At 44.3% G+C, this 16,214-nt stretch overlaps 1 protein-coding gene across 1 annotated transcript in view; it reads left to right on the forward strand.

Annotated features, from left to right (window-relative positions):
- The window catches only part of LOC118078841 (sodium/hydrogen exchanger 6), a 40,023-nt gene that overhangs the window by 580 nt on the left and 23,229 nt on the right, over positions 1–16,214 (forward strand). The window contains exons 2-8 of the mRNA XM_060270617.1: positions 2,793–2,992; positions 4,729–4,806; positions 5,577–5,653; positions 7,392–7,504; positions 11,020–11,125; positions 11,792–11,933; positions 13,843–13,948. Of these exons, the coding sequence (XP_060126600.1) occupies positions 2,793–2,992; positions 4,729–4,806; positions 5,577–5,653; positions 7,392–7,504; positions 11,020–11,125; positions 11,792–11,933; positions 13,843–13,948 (822 nt within the window). The remainder of the gene's footprint in view (positions 1–2,792; positions 2,993–4,728; positions 4,807–5,576; positions 5,654–7,391; positions 7,505–11,019; positions 11,126–11,791; positions 11,934–13,842; positions 13,949–16,214) is intronic.

The following is a 16,214-nucleotide window of genomic DNA, read 5'->3' on the forward strand; positions in this document are numbered from 1 at the left end:
GCAGATGTGCTCCGTGAGCATAAACAACAGGTAAGATTACAGGTGTTGGTCTGAGTCGAAACAAAATGAAAAAAATTCTTTCTGTAGCACCTTAAAGACCAACGAAGTTTTTATTTTGGTATGAGCTTTCGTGTGCATGCGCCTTGCACCTTTTTCTGCCTTGCACACCCTTTCGCAGACACAAAAACGCACGCCTGTCTTTGTACGTAGCTGCCGTTCTGCTCACAGTGCAGAATCCATCCACCTGCCACGCTCTCGCTCTGGACCTGCCCCCCTGTGGGCAGTTTGGGCAGCAAGTTTGGGCTGGCCTTTGGGCAGCAAGGTTAATAAACAAATCCATGCTTGAGGGCATCCTGAGCAAGTTTGCAGATACCACCAAATTGGGAGGGGTGGCTAATACCCCAGAGGACAGGATCACACTTCAAAATGACCTTAACAGATTAGACAACTGGGCCAAAGCAAACAAGATGAATTTTAACAAGGAGAAATGTAAAGTACTACACTTGGGCAAAAAAAGGGAAAGGCACAAATTCAGGATGGGAGACACCTGGCTTGAGAGCAGTACATGTGAAAAGGACCTAGGAGTCCTGGTAGACCACAGACTTGACATGAGTCAACAGTGTGATGCAGCAGCTCAAAAAGCCAATGCAATTCTGGGCTGCATCAATAGGAGTATAGCGTCTAGATCGAGGGAATTTCCCATCAGCTCTGGAAGTTATATGTGTACAAGCATTACCGGCCCTGCCAAAGTTAAGGGATTCCTATGTTTGAAACAGAAAACTTGTTAGCAGTCCGGATCAAATACTAGATTTGGGGAACTCTCAGTTCAAATGCCTGTTTGGCCGCAAACTGACTAGATAGCCTTCGGAAGGTCCAAATCTCTCACCCTCACGTGTAAACAGGCTGGATAAAAATCAATGATTTTTTTAAAAAATGAAAAAATAGGTTTTTTTTTAATTTAAATAGGATTCTTTTGATTTAAATTGGATTTTTAAAATTTTGGGAGGAAAAATCTTTTATTTAAGTTACATTCTAGTCCAAAGGCTATTCATTAGGAAATAAGGGTTCGTTTTAAGTTTTTCATGTGTGCTAAAACTCAGTCTAAGGGTTTTGTTTTTTTAAAAAAATGTTTAACTACATCAGTTAACAAACATGGATACATATGCTATAATGTTATTGTTTTTGTTAAATAAATTGTTTAAATAGTTATTAAGGAAATGATTATTTTTCTCCTTCCAATCAAGTACAGCAGAAAAGTTGTCCAAATATAAACAGTTAACTTTTTACACCCCAGCATAATTTCATAATTATCTGTCTATGCATTTCCAAATCAGTAATTTCTACAGAACTGTCAAAATGACTCTGAAAATTTAATATTCTAAAAATGAAACCTTCATCTGGTTGTAAATATTAAGATTTTACCAGCAAGAATGAGTCTTTCTGTTTTTTTTAAAAAAAGATTTAAATCAAGTCTTACTGACTTGAGTCAACAGTGTGATGCAGCAGCTCAAAAAGCCAATGCAATCCTGGGCTGCATCAATAGGAGTATAGCGTCTAGATCTAGGGAAGTAATAGTACCACTGTATTCTGCTCTGGTCAGACCTCACCTGGAGTACTGTGTCCAGTTCTGGGCACCACAGTTCAAGAAGGATACTGACAAGCTGGAACGTGTCCAGAAGAGGGCAACCAAAATGGTCAAAGGCCTGGAAACGATGCCTTATGAGGAACGGCTTAGGGAGCTGGGTATGTTTAGCCTGGAGAAGAGAAGGTTAAGGGGTGATATGATAGCCATGTTCAAATATATGAAAGGATGTCATATGGAGGAGGGAGAAAGATTGTTTTCTGCTGCTCCAGAGAAGCAGACACGGAGCAATGGATTCAAACTTCAAGAAAGAAGATTCCACCTAAACATTAGGAAGAACTTCCTGACAGTAAGAGCTGTTCGGCAGTGGAATTTGCTACCAAGGCGTGTGGTGGAGTCTCCTTCTTTGGAGGTCTTTAAGCAGAGGCATATGTCAAGAATGCTTTGATGGTGTTTCCTGCTTGGCAGGGGGTTGGACTGGATGGCCCTTGGGGTCTCTTCCAACTCTATGATTCTATGATTCTATGAGTTTGGGACTCCTGAGGACCCCACTATAGCTGTGAGATGGCGATTTGGTTGCCTCACTCTGACCGCATCTTATAGACGGATTCATAGTCACAACGTTTTTTATAATCTGCTCCTGTTAAGAGCTGACATTGGGGGGGGGAGTCCCGCTGGGATCACAAAGTGCCGCTTCCCTAGTATTCATGCGCAGGATTACAGCCCAGAAACATAAGAAGAGCCTGCTGGATCAGACCAAAGGCCACAAGGGATTTATCATGGCAAGAGTTTTGTTTGGGGTTTTTGCTCCGATTCTAGGGCGGATGGCGGTGGCCATCCAAAATATCGGGCGGGTTTGATCTCGAAACGGTTTGATCTCATAGAATCATCATAGAATCATCATAGAATCATCATAGAATCCTAGAGTTGGAAGAGACTCCAAGGGCCATCCAGTCCAACCCCCTGCCAAGCAGGAAACACCATCAAAACATTCTTGACATATGCCTGTCAAGCCTCTTGATGCTTAAAGACCTCCAAAGAAGGAGACTCCACCACACTCCTTGGCAGCAAATCCCACTGCCGAACAGCTCTTACTGTAAGGAAGTTCTTCAGCGTTCCCTTCATCTCAAACCAAGCGCAACCGCACAACAGCAGAGCAAAACCATGCATAGAAGGCAACCTGAAAGAGCCCCGAATTTCCTCTCCGCAGGTGTCCTGGCCGGTGCCGTCCTTCGCTACGGCATCCACATCCCCAGCGATATCAACAACGTGACCTTAAGCTGCCCAGTGCAAACCAGTCCGGCGACTCTGTTGGTCAACCTCAGCGGGAAGTTCTACGAATATACCCTGAAAGGGGAAATCAGTTCGCACGAGCCTAATAATGTCCAGGACAACGAGATGCTCAGAAAGGTAAGCCGGCTTCCTGTTTTATCCCTTCTCTTCTTTGACCCTCCGCTCTAGAAAGGGTTTGCCAGTTCCAACTCTGGGATCTCATGATTCCATGATTATGTACTAAGATTTCATGAAATCAGCATGATTTCATGGATATATGGAATCACGATATCACAAATCACAAAATCATGATATCTTGTTCTCACGCTGCTTTCAGGAAATCAGCGTGAAAACAAGATATCATGATTTTATGATTTGTGATATCATGATTCCATGATTGTGAGAGATATCATGACATCCTGGAGCAATAATCTTTATTTAGTTTACAAATTTACTACCAAATATTTACAAATTTACTACCAAATATTCAAACTACAAGAAAGAAGATTCCACCTCAACATGAGGAAGAACTTCCTGACAGTAACAGCTTTTCGGCAGTGGAATTTGCTGCCAAGGAGTATGGTGGAGTCTCCTTCTTTGGAGGTCTTGAAGCAGAGGCTTGACAGCCATATGTCAGGAATGCTTTGATGGTATTTCCTGCTTGGCAGGGGGTTGGACTGGATGGCCCTTGGGGTCTCTTCCAACTCTATGATTCTACGTCATTTCACTTACCTCAAATTTACTTCCACTTTTTTCATACGAGCAGGAGCTCCAAAAGAAAAGGTAATAAAAAGAATAAAGAAGAAAAAGGTAAAACAAAAAAGCAAAAGAGACTACAGTAAACGTTGAACTAATATTAATACAAATATTGAAATATGACTTCCCCTCTACCTTCAATTGCCTTTTTAAAGACTGTCTTTAAATTGGCGCAGATTGTCATTCTTTATGTTTAAGGTCATAGATCCACGGTTGTCAATTTCTTCATAATTGTACAGAATTTCCTTATCATGCTTATGTCATTCCAACTGATATGCTTCGTATACTTGTCCAATGGTCTTGTAAGACATTGTATTTGTTATTTCTATCTGAATTGCCAATAAAGAAGTTTAAGCCATAGTTATGAGATTACGATCATTTTGCTGGTTCTGTTTACAGCGCTAACACCCTATCCATATATTTCACAAATTTTCCCCATTCTCTTGCATACGTTTCGTTATCTTGCTGTCTTATTTTTCATAGAATCATAGATTCTATGATATGATAGCCATGTTCAAATATATAAAAGGATGTCATATAGAGGAGGGAGAAAGATTGTTTTCTGTTGCTCCAGAGAAGCGGACATGGAGCAATGGATTCAAACTACAAGAAAGAAGATTCCACCTCAACATGAGGAAGAACTTCCTGACAGTAAGAGCTGTTCGGCAGTGGGATTTGCTGCCAAGGAGTGTGGCAGAGTCTCCTTCTTTGGAGGTCTTTAAGCAGAGGCTTGACAGGCATATGTCAAGAATGCTTTGATGGTGTTTCCTGCTTGGCAGGGGGTTGGACTGGATGGCCCTTGTGGTCTCTTCCAACTCTAGGATTCTATGATTCTATGAAATCACATTTCTGCATTACCTAAAAATTTCCACTTCCAGGTATGGCGAAGAAGGGTGTTCCTGTTTCGATGAATGGGAGCTTTTTCTTGTGAAATTAGACCTTGTTCCCAGGTTGTAAAAGCAAAACATTTGACTCCCTGAAGCGGTTGTGTTTGGTAATGTTCTTAATCTTGATTTAAAGTGCACTTAATTAAGCTTTATATACAGCCTTATGTAAAACTTTCCTTACCTCGATTTTTATTCCTTCTTCTTCTTCTTCTTCTTTTAAAACCTCTACAGGTGACATTCGATCCAGAAGTATTCTTCAACATTTTGCTCCCTCCAATTATATTTTATGCAGGATACAGCCTGAAAAGGGTATGTCCTTCCTCGTTGAAACCGATGCTTTAAGATGTTGAAATAAATTCTACTGCCTTGACAGATGCATAGGCGTCAACTTCTGGATTCCGGAAAAGAAGGGAAAATAATGGATCAGCGGTGGTGCGGCACCGGAAGTCGCTTCAGACAGTAGCCGTCCGTGTCTGCATGTCTGGGCACCCGAAATCACTTCCCAAGCCCATAGCTGCCAAGTACCCCGTTTTCCCCGGGAAACCCCCGTTTTCCCTTACCTTTTCCTGGGGGTCCCCCGTATCACTTCGTCTCCCATTTTTCTCCGTTATTTTCTCCTGCCGGCGGCCGTTTTTTTCCTTTCCGATTTGCCCTTCTATGGGCACCAAAAATGGCCGCCGCCGGCTTCAAAAGTCGCATCCACGCATGTCCGGAAGTGCATAGACGCGACTTCCGGTGTCAGCAGCGGCCATTTTTGGTGCCCATAGATGGGCGGAGCGACACCGGAAGTTGCGTTGACACACTTCCTGACATGCGTAGAAGCGACTCAAAGCCGCCGGCGGCCATTTTGGGTGCCCATAGAAGGGCAAAGCAAGACCGGAAGTTACGTCGACGCAACTTCCGGTGTCACACGGCTGCCGGTCCCGGATCCTGCAGTCCGGGACTTGGAAGGTAAGCCTGAGCTGAGGGAGAAATTGCGCATTTTGGAGCAAGTAATCAGGAATCCACCTGGAGCAGTATCTGACCATGGGCTCTGAAGCCATTGAATTTAATAGAAGACTCTCTCTCTTGCCTCGTAGCGGCATTTCTTTCGAAACCTGGGATCGATCCTGGCTTATGCTTTCCTCGGAACGGCCATTTCCTGCTTGGTGATAGGGTGAGTGTTTGTCCCTCTGGACGTCTTGAAAATGGAAGGGGAGTGGATCAGGATGAGTGCAGGAATCCTGAAGGGGGTGAGCAGCTGTTTAGTATCCACCAGATGTAGAAAGCCTTCTTCTTTCTCTGTGATTCTTTTTGTTTTTAAGCTTCGGAATCGGAAGGTGCTAAATGTTGTTTAAAACCAGTGTTCTCGTACAGTGTTGCCTCGCTAGACGAATTTAATTCGTTCCACGGGTCTTTTCTTATAACGAAAAATTAATCTAGCGAATCCCATAGGAGTGCTTTGAATTTATTTATTTTTGCCCATAGGAACGCGTTAATTGAATTTCAACGCATCCCTACGGGAAACCGCGATACGTTAGACGGATTTTTCATAAAACGAATTCGTCTAGCGAGGCAACCTCTGCTAGAAAAATCCTTTCGTTAAGCGGGAATTTCGTTAAGCAGGGCATTCGTTACGCGAGGCAGCACTGTACTTGAGATTATCACATTAATATTCAGTGCCCTGGACCAGCACTGAACAAAACGCTGAGTTAGTGCATTTTGCAATGTTACAAGCTATGTGACTTTGCTGCTACCCTGTTTCTCCGAAAATAAGACACCGTCTTATATTCATTTTTCCTCAAAACAACAACAACGGTGGCTTATTTCCAGGGGATGTCTTATTTTTCAATTACGTGTCCAGCCTCGCCTCTTCCTTGGCGCCCTCCAGAACTGTGCCTATCACTATGTCTTATTTTCGGGGTATGGCTTATATTGCGCAAATGCTTAGAAATCCTGCTATGGCTTCAGATTCCACCTCAACATTAGGGAGAACTTCCGGACAGTAAGAGGTGTTCGGCAGTGGGATTTGCTGCCAAGGAGTGGGGTGGAGTCTCCTTCTTTGGAGGTCTTTAAGCAGAGGCTTGACAGGCATATGTCAAGAATGCTTTGATGGTGTTTCCTGCTTGGCAGGGGGTTGGACTGGATGGCCCTTGGGGTCTCTTCCAACTCTAGGATTCTATGATTCCATGATAGCCATGTTCAAATATATGAAAGTATGTCATATAGAGGAGGGAGAAAGGTTGCTTTCTGCTGCTCCAGAGAAGCGGACACGGAGCAATGGATTCAAACTACAAGAAAGAAGATTCTACCTCAACGTTAGGAAGAACTTCCTGACAGTAAGAGCTGTTCGACAGTGGAATTTGCTGCCAAGGAGTGTGGCGGAGTTCTCCTTCTTTGGAGGTCTTTAAGCAGAGGCTTGACAGGCATATGTCAAGAATGCTTTGATGGTCTTTCCTGCTTGGCAGGGGGTTGGACTGGATGGCCCTTGTGGTCTCTTCCAACTCTAGGATTCTAGGATTCTATTTTATGGGTATGTCTTTATTTTTGGAGAAACAGGGTAGTTTTTTTAAAGGGCTGTGGTATTTTTTTTATTGTGACTTTTGCTGTTCTAATCATTAATCATAGTCTAGTAATGAGTTGCAATGGTTGGGAAGGATTTTCTGTGCAATTACAATGTTGAGAGTTGTTTTTATCCTGTAATATCAGAAGCAAAATGTTGACTATTACCTTACTTTATTTAAGTTTATTTTAATAGCCATCTTTTTTTTGTTGAAACTTAATTGTCATGGACCGTATTGATTTAGTAGGATGTGTGGCCTTTAGGCTGCCTAGCGATATTGTAAGGCAGTAGACAAATTAAATGAGAAATGAGAAAATGTGATTACCTGTCCACGTTCCTGTTGAATCAACAGGTCAATCATGTATGGCTGTGTTGCTCTGATGAAGGCGATGGGACAACTCGGAGGAGATTTCTACTTTACCGACTGCCTCTTGTTCGGCGCCATTGCCTCCGCTACGGATCCAGGTGTGTTGCAGAGTTGGGCCAGATGTTCCACGGAAGATCTTCCTTGCATCCCGGCTGTTCTTGGGTTTTTCTGTCTTGCTACTGTAGCCCCCCCTATATTAGGGATATGGGGGGCTAAGCCATACAATCAGAATTATACTACAGGATCAGATTTAGCTCAATAACACAATTGGCAAACCTCTGCCTTCACTACAAGAGTGGAGATCACTTTTTGTTTTGTTTTGTTTAATGATTTCTATTGAAAGATCGATCTTTTTTAAAAAACATAATTACAACTAACTAGATAAACACCAAATAAACGATCGATTAACCCCCTCCCCACGACTTCCCCCCAACTTCCCTTCCTGGTTTCTTACACATTCATTTCTCCTGCTTATTATATATTTTTTGTTTTTTTGTTTTTTTAAAAAACAGACATTTTATTAAATTTCCCAATTAAACACATTCAAACAATAACAAAACAAACAACAACAAACATAATTTATTTTGTTCTGTTTTTTTTTAAAAAGAGACATTTTATTAAATTTCCCAATTAAACACATTCAAACAATAACAGAACAAACAACAACAAACATCACATAAACATAACAAACACAGAATTTCTCTTCTAACCATCTTATCAATTATAGAATCATAGAATCCTAGAGTTGGAAGAGACCCCAAGGGCCATCCAGTCCAACCCCCTGCCGAGCAGGAAACACCATCAAAGCATTCTTGACATATGCCTGTCAAGCCTCTGTTTAAAAGACCTCCAAAGAAGGAGACTCCACCACACTCCTTGGCAGCAAATCCCACTGTCGTAGAGCTCTTACTGTCAGGAAGTTCTTCCTAATGTTTAGGTGGTTATACTATTAGAATGATAGAATCATAGTTGGAAGAGACCACAAGGGCCATCCAGACCAACACCCTGCCAAACAGGAAACACCATCAAAGCATTCTTGACATATGCCTGTCAAGCCTCTGCTTAAATACCTCCAAAGAAGGAGACTCCACCACACTCCTTGGCAGCAAATCCCACTGCCAAACAGCTCTTACTGTCAGGAAGTTCTTCCTAATGTTGAGGTGGAATCTTCTTTCTTGAAGGGAATCTTCTTTCTTGAAAATTATTTCAATTTTCTTTGCTCTGCCGAGCTTTTACTTCCCTCCCTCCCCCCAGACGGTTTTTTACTGTCCATTCCTGTCTCGCAGTTCCTGTATTCCTTCAATTTAAAGTCAATTCGTAGGATTTATTTCAGTCCCGCTAGTGACTTTAAACTTCTACAGTTCTTCTCAATATAGTCCACAAATTTATTCCAGTCCTTTTGGATCCTGGTTTCGGATCCTGCTAGTCAGTCTCGCTAATTCCGCATAGTCCATCATTTTTGTCTGCCACTCTTCAATCGTCGGTAACTCCTGAGTTTTTCCATTTTGGGGCTAGCAAAGTCCTAGCCGCGGTTTTCACGTACATAAATAGTACTTGATCTTCTTTCACAATCTCCTGACCTATAAGTCCTACTAAAAAAGCTTCAGGTTTTTTGGGAAATATGTATTTAAACATCTTTTTCAGTTCATTGTATATCATTTTCCAAAATCTTTTAACTTTTTCGCATGTCCGCAACATGAGATAAAACTCGCCCTCCTTCTCTTTACATTTCCAGCATGTTTTACATCCTATACATCTTAGCTAATTTTACTGGTGTTAAGTACCATCTATACATCATCTTCAACACATTCTCTTTCAGGGCAGTACATGCAGTAAGTTTCAATGTTTGATTCCACAATTTCAACCACGCATCATATTCAAAATCTCAAAATCTTTTGCCCACTTTATCATCACATCTTTTGTCAATTCATCCTTCATGTACCATTCTAACAATAAATCATACATTTTTGATAATAATAATATTATTATTATTTATTTTGTTCTTAACGTTTTAACCTCATTTTTATATTTTTGCTTTTTGCTTTGCTAATTTTACAATTACACTTGCGTGTTTAATCAAACCCTGTAAGTGAATGTAGAATGTAGAATCCATTGCTCCGTGTCTGCTTCTCTGGAGCAGCAGAAAACAACCTTTCATCCTCCTCTATATAACATCCTTTGATATATTTGAACATGGCTATCATATCACCCCTTAACCTTCTCTTCTCCAGGCTAAACATACCCAGCTCCCTAAGCCGTTCCTCATAAGGCATCGTTTCCAGGCCTTTTACCATTTTGGTTGCCCTCCTCTGGACACGTTCCAGTTTGTCAGTATCCTTCTTGAACTGTGGTGCCCAGAACTGGACACAGTACTCCAGGTGAGGTCTGACCAGAGCAGAATACAGTGGTACTATTACTTCCCTTGATCTAGATGCTATACTCCTATTGATGCAGCCCAGAATTGCATTGGCTTTTTGAGCTGCTGCATCACACTGCTGACATAAACCTCCACATCTACAACACGGTCAAAACAATCCTGGCATCTCTACACTGAAGGGTTGCTGTCAATGTGTCTGAGAGAATTCTTACAAAGAGCTATGAGTACTTAGCCAGGTGATGATAGCTGTTTGACTGTGGAATTTGCTGCCAATGAGTGTGGTGGAGTCTCCTTCTTTGGAGGTCTTTAAGCAGAGGCTTGATAGGCATATGTCAAGAATGCTTTGATGGTGTTTCCTGCTTGGCAGGGGGTTGGACTGGATGGCCCTTGTGGTCTCTTCCAACTCTAGGATTCTATGATTCTAAGAAACCCTTATGAAACTTAGAATGATTGCCTCAAGGTGCTGGTAATGGTCAAGGGACCCCTGACCGTTAGGTCCAGTCGTGACCGACTCTGGGGTTGCGGTGCTCATCTCACGTTCTTGGCCGAGGAAGCCAGCGTACAGCTTCCAGTTCATGTGGCCAGCATGACAAAGCCGCTTCTGGCGAAGCAGCGCAGCGCACCGAAACGCCGTTTACCTTCCCGCCGCAGCGGTACCTATTTATCTACTTGCACTGGTGTGCTTTCAAACTGCTAGGTTGGCAGGCAGAGCAAAGGGAGCTCACTGTTGGGATCCACAGAATGCTGTGTGAAATAGTAAGTCTGTAGGCCTGAGTGTACTAGTAAAGTGAAACTGGCTGATGCAATACTTTCTGTAGAAGTGCTGGGTCAGAATGACTCAGCAGTAATGTGCTGTCAGTGGTTTAAAAGGAAAACCTTTCCTGCAATGATGGTGGTGGTGTTGTAGAAGGGTGTGGTCAGTGAGAGGTTTAGAGAGTGTATGAACTGCTTGTGTATGAACTGCCTGTAGATATTTGTATATAGCTCACAATAAATATACTGCACAAAAGAAACTGGAACTCTTAACATCTCTGCTAAAGCGCCGTGAAGGAATTCGCGACACTCACCCCGTCGCAGGGATTCGAACCGCCGACCTTCCGACCGGCAAGCCCTAGGCTCTGTGGTTTAACCCACAGCGCCCCCCGCTGTATCGCTGGTAACAATACAAAATTCTAGCAAGAGCCTGTTGGTCTGAATTTCATTTTCAAACGTTCCTTTCCCTTTTTTCTTGGACAGTGACGGTACTTGCCATTTTCCACGAGCTTCAGGTGGATGTCGAACTGTACGCCCTTCTGTTTGGCGAAAGTGTCCTCAATGATGCAGTTGCCATCGTCCTGTCTTCGTAAGTCCTCTGTCATCTTTTTCAAAGTTCAAGTAAGCGACATTTCGCAGGAGCCATTAAAGATGTCATCTGGGAAGCCTCCATGCCATAGCTGTCAAGTCTCCCGTTTTCCCCGGGAAATCCCCGTTTTTTCCAGCTGTTCCTAGCTGAAAAAAACAGATTTTTTTGTTCTCCCCCCCCCCGGTTTATTCTGGCGCGGCGGCCATTTTGGAACTGGGCAGAGCATGCTCGGAAGCGGCTTTCGACGCTGCTCTGCCCAGTTCCAAAATGGCTGCAGTGCTACTTCCGGCCTGCTATTTCCGGCCTGGTCCCTTATTTCTCTGACAGCAGCTTGGCAGGTATGGACTAGATGGGCAATTGGTCTGGTCTAGCAGGTGCTTCTTGTCTTCTTATGACCTCAGGGTTCCATATTCCTGTCCAAACTAGACACCCAAATTCCCCATTCTCACCTGCACCCCTTTGATCGGCAAGGCAAGCAAGCATTCCCGTGCACCTGTGCTTAGGATAAAGACTTTCCTCGCTTGTCAATATTGAAGATGCTGCTCTCTGTTGCGGGGCTGCCTCAGTTGCCCTGATGTTGAGCAGGGCTTTCCTGTCGCACCCAGTTGCCCTGCAATGTACCGGAAGGTACGCTAATAAGAAACATTTGTGTCTGTTTGCATCCAGCTCGATCGTCGCCTACCAACCAGCAGGAGACAACAGCCACACTTTTGATTTGACAGCGATGTTCAAGTCCATTGGGATTTTCCTGGGGATCTTCAGCGGATCGTTCGCCATGGGAGCGGCTACCGGAGTGGTGACGGCGTTGATATCCTTTCAGTTTAAGGCGTCAGACTTGCTTTCTAACCTTGCCTTCCAAGTCCTGGACTGCAGAATCCGCGACTGGCAGCCGTGTGACACCGGAAGTTACGTCGACGTAACTTCCGGTGTCGCTTTGTCCTTCTATCGGCACCAAAAATGGCCGCCGCCGGCTTCGAGAGTCGCTTGTACGCATGTCAGGGAGTGCGTCGGCGCAACTTCCGGTGTCGCCCCGCCCATCTATGGGCACAAAAAAATGGCCGCCGCCGACACTGGAAGTCGCGTCCACGCACTTCCGGTCATGTGTAGGTGCGACTTTTGAAGCCGCCGGCGGCCATTTTTGGTGCCCATAGCAGGGCAAATCGGAAAGGAAAAAAATGGCCGCCGGTAGAAGAAAATAACGGAGGGAAAACGGGAGACGAAGTGATACGGGGGGCCACCGGGAAAAGGTAAGTAAAAACGGGGGTTTCCCGGGGACAACGGGGTACTTGGCAGCTAAGCTTCTAACTGCTTCATGTCTCTGCAAATTCGAACCATTTTTCTTCAGCATAATACACAGGGGTGTAACTTTGGGAGGCGGCCAAGGTGTAGTTTTAAACGCTTGTTAACAGTTTGGCTGAAAGATGTAAAAAGGACTACGCAACCGGGGAGAGGAGAAGGTGGAAGAGGAATGGAAGAAATATAGAACTTACTCTAAAAAATATGGTAGAATTGATGTTTGAGCAGAATTAGAAGCGATTGTGATTCTAGGCACAAATACAGGATGGGAGACACCTGGCTTGAGAGCAGTATATGCGAAAAGGATCTACCGTAGGAGTCCTGGTAGACCACAAACTTGACATGAGTCAACAGTGTGATGCAGCAGCTCAAAAAGCCAATGCAATTCTGGGCTGCATCAATAGGAGTATAGCGTCTAGATCAAGGGAAGTAATAGTACCACTGTATTCTGCTCTGGTCAGACCTCACCTGGAGTACTGTGTCCAGTTCTGGGCACCACAGTTCAAGAATGATACTGACAAGCTGGAACGTGTCCAGAGGAGGGTCAAAGGCCTGGAAACAATGCCTTATGAGGAACGGCTTAGGGAACTGGGTATGTTTAGCCTGGGGAAGAGAAGGTTCAGGGGTTATATGATAGCCATGTTCAAATATATAAAAGGATGTCATATGGAGGAGGGAGAAAGATTGTTTTCTGCTGCTCCAGAGAAGCGGACACGGAGCAATGGATTCCAAGGACAAGAAAGAAGATTCCACCTCAACATGAGGAAAATGTCCTGACAGTAAGAGCTGTTCGGCAGTGGGATTTGCTGCCAAGGAGTGTGGCGGAGTCTCCTTCTTTGGAGGTCTTTAAGCAGAGGCTTGGCAGCCATCTGTCAGGAATGCTTTGATGGTGTTTCCTGCTTGGCAGGGGGTTGGACTGGATGGCCCTTGGGGTCTCTTCCAACTCTGTGATTCTATGATATGATAGCCATGTTCAAATATATTAAAGGATGCCATATAGAGGAGGGAGAAAGGTTGTTTTCTGCTGCTCCAGAGAAGCGGACACGGAGCAATGGATTCAAACTTCAAGAAAGAAGATTCCACCTCAACATTAGGAAGAACGTCCTGACAGTAAGAGCTGTTCGGCAGTGGGATTTGCTGCCAAGGAGTGTGGCGGAGTCTCCTTCTTTGGAGGTCTTTAAGCAGAGGCTTGACAGCCATCTGTCAGAAATGCTTTGATGGTGTTTCCTGCTCGGCAGGGGGTTGGACTGGATGGCCCTTGGGGTCTCCTCCAACTCTAGGATTCTATGATTTTATGGGTAAATAATAATTATGACTGTCTTTCAGGGCCTGAATAATCAAATTGGGAGATTCCTTGCTTCTTGCTCTATTTTTCCCTGCTGAATATTTTCATCTGTGTCTTTTCCTTAACCCTCTGTCACGTCACCAAATTCACCAAACTCCGCGAGTTCCAGCTGCTCGAAACAGGCCTGTTTTTCCTGATGTCTTGGAGTACCTTTCTCTTGGCCGAAGCTTGTGGGTTTACAGGTAAGCCATGGCCTGTTGTCTGCCTGTGTGTGTCGGATTGCTTGATGCGATGTGGACGATAACGGTTATTATACAGAGTCTTAGAATCGGAGCTGTGTAGAGTTGGAAGGTACCCCCAAGGGTCATCCAGTCCAACCCCCTGCAATGCAGGAATCTCAGCTAGATCATCGCCATCCTTCTGCTTTAAAACACCCAAGGAAGGAGAATTTGCCACCTTCCGCTGTTTAACAGATCGGATCGTACTATCAGAAAGGTCTTCCTGAGGTTGAGTCGGAATCTCTTTTCTCGTCATTTTAAGCCATTGAAATCCTAGAATCCTAGAGTTGGAAGAGACCACAAGGGCCATCCAGACCAACCCCCTGCCAAACAGGAAACACCATCAAAGCATTCTTGACAGATGGCTGTCAAGCCTCTGCTTAAAGGCCTCCAAAGAAGGAGACTCCACCACACTCCTTGGCAGCAAATCCCACTGGCGAACAGCTCTTACTGTCAGGAAGTTCTTCCTAATGTTGAGGTGGAATCTTCTTTCTTGTAGTTTGAATCCATGGCTCCATGTCTGCTTCTCTCGAGCAGCAGAAAACAACCTTTCACCCTCCTACATTTCCCCCCCTCTATCTCAAATGATTTTGATTTTATAGCACTTCAACATTTCAAAACATCGGCGGCGTCTGTCTCTCGAGACCCTCGGCACGTGTACGTTTTATTTTATTTTCTGCATAAAAAGGCATTTATAAAATCTTTTTAAAAAATTCCTTTTTAAAAAATTCCTTAAAGACCAACTAAGTTTTTATTTTGGTATGAGCTTTCATACCAAATACCAAAATAAAAACTTAGTTGGTCTTTAAGGTGCTACTGAAGGAATTTTTTTATTTTACTTCGACCCAGACCAACACGGCTACCTACCTGTAACCATAAAATCTTTTGAAATCCTACAATCCCAGAGTTGGAAGAGACCCCAAGGGCCATCCAGTCCAACCCCCTGCCAAGCAGGAAACACCATCAAAGCATTCTTGACATATGGCTGTCAAGCCTCTGCTTAAAGACCTCCAAAGAAGGAGACTCCTCCACACGCCTTGGTAGCAAATTCCACTCTCAAACAGCTCTTACTGTCAGGAAGTTCTTCCTAATGTTGAGGTGGAAGCTTCTTTCTTGTCCTTGGAATCCATTGCTCCGTGTCCGCTTCTCTGGAGCAGCAGAAAACAATCTTTCTCCCTCCTCCATATGACATCCTTTCATATATTTGAACATGGCTATCATATCACCCCTTAACCTTCTCTTCTCCAGGCTAAACATACCCAGCTCCCTAAGGAGACTCCACCACACTTCTTGGCAGCAAATCCCACTGCCGAACAGCTCTTACTGTCCTCATCCTCTTATTGAGCTCTTTGTCCAATTTCAAAGAGATCTGATAATTGGGTTATGGAGGAAAGAAACCTTGGAGTATGCTGGGATATGTAGTTCGGGGGGGGGGTCGCAAAAAAACCCACCAGGCACTTGGGGGGGGGAAATGCAATTGCGCCGATCCAAGTGGCAATTGCAGAACCGTTCGCGGGCCGGATCCAGAGGGCAATTGGGCTGGATCCGGCCCATGGCCTGTGGTTTGCTGGCCCCTGACCTAAAGGAACCAAACGACAACCTCCATTCAGCGCTACACCAACATTTATTTGAGTCCTACCTTCTGGAACAGGAGAAAGCAAGCTTGCTCCATCTTCCATAGGACAGCCCTCAATATATTTGAAGGTGGCCTTCATATCTCTTCCGAGTCTCCTCCAGGCGAAACACGCCTAGCTCCCTCAACCGTTCCTCATCCGGCTTGGTTCCCAGACCCTTCCCCTTCTCTGCCAACCTTCCAGCTTCTCAATATTCTTCTCAAATAGTCAGGCAACGGAGGAATTTGTTGGGCCTTATATTCCTGGCAGAGTTTGAGTTCTATCAGATATTGGGGGAGTCGAAGTCTCCCATTACTACAGTGAAACCTCGGTTTACGAACACCTCGGTTTATGAATTTTCGGTTTACGAACGCCGCGGACCCGTCTGAAACGGATTAATTCACTTTCCATTACTTTCAATGGGAAAGTTCGCTTCAGTTTATGAACAAACTTCCGGAACCAATTACACCCATGCTTCGGGTTAAGTACGCTTCCGGTTCAGTACTCCGCGGACCCATCTGGAACGGATTAATCCACTTTCCATTACTTTCAATGGGAAAGTTCGCTTCAGTTTATGAACACTTCAGTTTATGAACAGACTTCCCGAACCAATTACA

Source organism: Zootoca vivipara, chromosome Z (genome assembly GCF_963506605.1).
Source record: "Zootoca vivipara chromosome Z, rZooViv1.1, whole genome shotgun sequence".
NCBI classification, from domain to species: Eukaryota; Metazoa; Chordata; class Lepidosauria; order Squamata; family Lacertidae; genus Zootoca; species Zootoca vivipara.